This window comes from Podarcis muralis, chromosome 7, assembly GCF_964188315.1.
Source record: "Podarcis muralis chromosome 7, rPodMur119.hap1.1, whole genome shotgun sequence".
In the NCBI taxonomy this organism is placed as follows: Eukaryota; Metazoa; Chordata; class Lepidosauria; order Squamata; family Lacertidae; genus Podarcis; species Podarcis muralis.
The window spans coordinates 25,977,391-25,983,390 of record NC_135661.1 but is presented as its reverse complement, the minus strand read 5'-3'; the positions used below and the strand labels follow the sequence as shown (position 1 = coordinate 25,983,390).

Below are 6,000 nucleotides of genomic sequence, written 5' to 3'. Positions count from 1 at the left end.
AGACCTGCCGAGAAAGACAAAGAACTTATTTATGTATGCGACAACAGTGGCAAAAGTTTTGATAGCATGGAAGAATGAGGAAATCCCAACGAAAGAACAGTGGCAAGAAAAATTGGTGAGCTGCACAGAGCTGGCTAAATTGACATACAAATTGCAGGACAAGGACAATTGTGATTTTAAGGAAGAATGGGAGCTTTTTACAATTTATCTAAAAAGACAACAAAATGAATTGGACTCCTTAGCAGATTTTGAATAAACACACACAAACTTATTGGTTGATAACGGTAAGGATATGTATAATTTTGTAACATGCAGAGAATAATATGTGTTGAGAAATCAGAGAGAGGAGCTGAGGGAAGTCTCTGGGGGGGGTTGAAGGGGGGAAAGGGGAGAAATAATGAATATGATATGTTTTGATCATTTGTTATGTTGAAATTGTTAATAAAAACATTTCAAAAAAGAAAAAGAAAACCAGTAGTTAAACATATACATTATCCAAAGAAGAAAATAACATTTGAAAATGCATGTCGGCTTAACCCATTTGAGTAATTGTGATGGGTCTAGTTTGAGTGGGACTGAGTTGGATTTGGCCCATTTTGCTTTATTGTAACCCACTTTGGGATTATTTTACAATCATGGAGTTGGAAGGGACCACCAGGGTCATCTAGTCCAACCTCCTGTAAGCCAGGAATCTTTTGCCCAGCGTGGGGCTCGATTCCGTGACCCTGACATGAAGTCTCATGCCCTACTGACTGAGCTATCCCAGACGAAAAGCGGGAAACAAACAAACAAACAAATAAATAAAATCAAGCAAGATAAAAGGTCAATTTAAAGAATTATGAAGTGTTTATGGATATACAAGCAAATCAGTCCATTCATTTGCTGCATTTGTTGCAGCAGTTAAGAACCCACAGTTCCCACAAAGTAGCAATCTTACTCATCCTATTAATCACTGGTTTAAATTGCATTTCCCAATGCTAGTCCCACATATGTTCCCCAAACAATGGTGCAACTAATTTAATTTCATTTGCAAACAAAGGCAGGCGTTTGTTTCTTCATACTGTTGTCTGAAAGCAGAAAGGTTCACAGAATTGCAGACCCTGAGAGTCATCTAGTCCAAGTCCCTCTAATGCAGGAATGAAAGGATTACATCACTGGTCCTCAGACATTTTTCTCTGGGTCGCACTTTCAGAATAAGAATTTGCTCATGCAAAACCAATTTTTTAATTGGTAAGAAATACTCTGGAAACAAAAAGAAAAATCTCCTAGCAGTGTTTGATTTCGAAAAGATACACCATCTCTCCATATTCTGCAGCTAAACAAAATTATTTTGATACTACACTGTACTACACTGAAATATTTAAATGTTTCTTTGATCATTCTTCACCCCCATCATTCTGCCCAGACACTGAGGTCCAGCACCGAGGGCCTTCTGGCGGTTCCCTCACTGTGAGAAGCCAAGTTACAGGGAACCAGGCAGAGGGCCTTCTCGGTAGTGGCACCCACCCTGTGGAATGCCCTCCCACCAGATGTCAAAGAGAAAAACAACTACCAGACTTTTAGAAGACATCTGAAGGCAGTCCTGTTTAGGGAAGCTTTTAATGTTTAACAGACTATTGTATTTTAATATTTTGTTGGAAGCCGCCCAGAGTGGCTGGGGAAACCCAGCCAGATGGGCGGGGTATAAATAATAAATTATTATTGTTGTTATTATTATTATTCCTGCCATCCTCTCTTGCCACACCAGTGTGGTATACCACACACTTTGAGAACCACTGGATTATACATTAGCGTTTGCAGGTAGGCTCTGATGCTCAAGGCAGGCTTAGGACTGATGGATGAATAGCTTATCCCATGTTACCTAAAAGATTCACCTTTTTTTAGTCCAGTCAACATCAGAGGCACAGTGGGTGGTGACACAAAGGAAAGCTTTTTTTGAGGCCGCTCCTGTGTTGCAGAATCCCTTCCCCAAAACGCTCTCAGACTGGTTTGCTCCTCGTTATCCTTCTGCTGGCAGGCTTAGACCTTCTTGTTCCAAGAAGCCTTTGGAAACTCAGGAGCAGACAATGCTAACTGCTAATTTGATTGCTGGTTCTAAATGTGTTCTTTATGTACATTATTTTACTTATTGCTTATAACTAGCTTGTTTTTATTGCTTTGTATTTTACAATGTTTCTCATATGTTGGAAGCTTCCTTGAATCCCAGTTTGGGAGAAAGGCGGATAAGAATATGTTAAAGAAATAAATCGGTGGCATAAGTAAGGGCATTTTGGCCAGGAATTTTGCCCAGAGTGAAGCCTTCAGAAGGCGCCATAGCTGCTCTCAGCCTCCCAACTATTTTACTGTCTGGGCTTCTCTTCTGCCCTGTCCTTCCTTCCCAGGCACCCTCACCTGCGACTCCTATTCACTCCCAAATATCCTGTTGGATATTTTGTTGCTTAAATTATGTTGGAAACCAATAAAAATTGTGTGTGTTTGTGTGTATTCAAATATCACATTACCTACTTTTTATGCCCTTCAAGAACAAACTTGTTGAGCTGTGTGTGTGTGTGTGTACATGTGCATGCAATCACACATGGGATGGTGCTGATCTGAGTCTTTGACCTGGGTGAAAGAAATCCTTGTTTTGTCCCTGAATAAATAATGCATTGTTTGGTTTATATTATGTTAGCTCAGAGTAGGCAAGATGGCAGACAAATTTGTCTAGCCGGGTTCCACCATAACCAGCAACCTCTCCATCGATGCTTAGCTGGCAAGGCAATTATGGCAATGACTCACCTCTCCAAAAGGGTATGGTGGAATATGATACTAACATCCAATATCAAGATGAAGGTCTACCAAGCTAATTATTATTATTATTATTATTATTATTATTATTATTATTATTATTAATTAACCCGCCCATCTGGCTGAGTTTCCCCAGCCACTCTGAGCGGCTCCCAACCGAGTGTTAAAAACATTAAAGCATTAAATATTAAAAACTTCCCTAAACAGGGCTGCCTTCAGATGTCTTTTAAAAACAGGATAGCTGTTTATTTCCTTCACATCTGATGGGAGGGCGTTCCACAAGGCAGGCACCACTACCGAGAAGGCCCTCTGTCTGGTTCCCTGTAACCTCACTTCTCATAATGAGGGAACTGCCAGAAGTCCCTCGGTGCTGGATCTCAGTGTCCGGGCTGAACGATGGGGGTGGAGACGCTCCTTCAGGTATACAGGACCGCTTGTGTGTTGAGCATGCTGCTTTATGGAAGTGAGTCAAGCAATGCCACAACACCTTCCACATGCACTGTCTCAAGAGGATTTGGGGTATCACATGGCAGGACAGTCCCAAACAAAGTTGTGAAGGTTGGCAACATCAACCCAGCCATGTGATAATCCCTTGCAGACAACCACAGTGCCTGGAGACAGACAGTGCCTGGAGACAAACAGTCAGGTTGTGTCCACAGCAGTGACCAGAGGATGAATGTTCCCTGGGAGGAGCTCAGAGAGAAGAAACACCATGGTGTATCTACAGCAGCACAACCGGATGCCTCCATCTGCCCCAGATGCAACAAAACATGTCTCTCCTGCATCGGTCCCTACAGCCACAGCAGGCACTGTGACCTTCCAACAGTTTGACCTCACAATCAAAGGCACACTCTTCCATTGTCTCCCGAGACAGATGTATGCCAACAATTTGGTTTCTATTATGATAGCCCTACTCGGAGTAGACACACTGAAATTGGTGAGCATGACTAACTTAGGTACATTCATCTCAATAGGTCTACTCTGTGTTGGATTTAATGGGATGCAACCATTTGTACTACACCATTTGTTTAGGGGGGGGGGTTTGGTGAGTGGCAGGGGGCCTTAGCCAACACCATTTCTTTAGAGATGTAATGTGGGCTCAACATTTCAAGAGAGGGTGGGACAAGACAATTTGTTTCCTTGTCCCTTTGCCTTATAAAGATTTGACAAATTCCACTACACTTTCCGCAATCTGATCTGCCACCGGAAATGACAGATACCCATAGCCGAAACAAACGGCCACCGCATGAAAGCCATTTGCAAGATGGACCCATTTTACAGACACACCATTGTCCTCTAACCGCTTCTTGTACAGAAGCCCATCATCCCTAAGCACATCAAACTCACAGGTCAAAAGGTATGTCTGTGGAAGCTTGCAGATGACAGCATCTTCAGCGAAAAGTGGTGAAAACGTCAACTCCAATAGTTGTTTCATTTCTTCATACACCTTAGGTTTAAATTTACATATTTTGGGGTCTTGCGGTTTGTAGCCTCTGACTTTGAATTCTTCAGGAATGAGGTCTCCATTTACCCATTTCTGGTACTTCAGTCTGACATGCTCAGGAACATGGCAGCCTTCCAGGACATCATTCGCAAGGGAAGTATTCTTATTCAGGAAAAGGCATGTATAATGGCTTACCATCTGCCTGAACAACATAGGCACCTGGCTGTTCTGCTGATAGGAAGGCAGGTTGAAGTCCATTCCCTGCAGTGCTGGATAAATCAACAACTGGGCATGAACCTTGGGGAGATCTTTCCTGTCCACCAGCAACTGGCAAAGCCGGGTGGCAAAATTGGCCCCACAGCTGTCCCCCCCAACAATAATACGGGAGGAGTCCACATGATAATCAGCAACATTCCTCATGAAGTAGACAAGGGCCCTGAGACATTCGACATACTGGTTTGGGTAAGGGTTCTCTGGACCAAGCCCATACCTGGAGAGAAGAAAAAGGGGGGTCATTGCTTCTTATCATATGTGCAGAAGAATTATTATCCTGTTTTCAATTGGTGGTAAAGGTAAAGGGACCCCTGACCATTAGGTCCAGTCGTGGCCGACACTGGGGTTGTGGTGCTCATCTCGCTTTATTGGCCGAGGGAGCCGGCGTACAGCTTCCAGGTCATGTGGCCAGCATGACTAAGCTGCTTCTGGCGAACCAGAGCAGCGCACGGAAACACCGTTTACCTTCCCGCCGGAGTGGTACCTATTTATCTACTTGCACTTTGACATGCTTTCAAACTGCTAGGTTGGCAGGAGCAGGGACCGAGCAACAGGAGCTCACCCCGTTGTGGGGATTAGAACCACCGACCTTCTGATCGGCAAGCCCTAGGCTCTGTGGTTTAACCCACAGCGCCACCTGCATCCCTTTCAATTGGTGGTAGAGGTACTGAAATTAGAACTAGGGGCTGATCCTCCAAGAGCAGTGCAGCCATGGGCATGGAGGTGATCTTAAGTACTCAGAAACATTTGGTCTCTCTTTTAAATAAACATCCTGGTTCAGAAAACATACCATGAACCCAGTAAAGGGGGGGAGGTAAAGTACCCCTGGATGGTTAAGTCCAATCAAAGGCAACTGTGGGGTGCGGCGCTCATCTCTGCTTTCAGGCCGAGGGAGCTGGTGTTTGTCCACAGACAGCTTTCAGGGTAATGTGTCCAGCATGACTAAACTGCTTCTGGTGCAATGGAACACCGTGATGGAAATCAGAGCGCACAGAAATGCCCTTTACCTTCCCGCCACAGCGGTACTTATTTATTTACTTGCACTGGTGTGCTTTCTAACTGCTAGGTTGGCAGGAACTGGGATAGAGCAACAGGAGCTCACTCTATCAAGGGGATTCAAACTGCCGACCTTCCAATCGGTAAACCCAATAGGCTCAGTGGTTTGGATCACAGTGCCACCTGCATCCGTAGTAAGGTCTGGCAAAGGTACATATGTTCCATTTTTAAGCTATGAAACAGAAAACCTCGGTGTGAGGAGGGAGATGCAGGAAGGCTAGAGAGCGATTTTGATGGTCACAGCTGGCTCTTACAAGGTAAGAGGTAAAACATTGAGAAAGGTTTTTCTTGCTCTCCTGTGACGCTAGAACTCGTAGACATTCTATGAAGCTGAATGTTGGAAGGGCTCTTCACACAGTGCATAGTTAATCTACGGAGTGCTATCCCACAGGAGGCAGTGATGGCCACCATCTTGGATGACTTTAAAAAAAGATTGGACA

The 6,000-nt window shown here is 44.1% G+C and overlaps 1 protein-coding gene across 1 annotated transcript in view; it reads right to left on the bottom strand.

Moving 5' to 3' along the window:
• Positions 1 to 3,940: 3,940 nt before the first annotated feature.
• The window catches only part of LOC114603186 (arylacetamide deacetylase-like 4), an 84,202-nt gene continuing 82,142 nt past the window's right edge, over positions 3,941 to 6,000 (bottom strand). The window contains exon 4 of the mRNA XM_077931413.1: positions 3,941 to 4,721. Coding sequence (XP_077787539.1) covers positions 3,941 to 4,721 — 781 coding nt within the window. The remainder of the gene's footprint in view (positions 4,722 to 6,000) is intronic.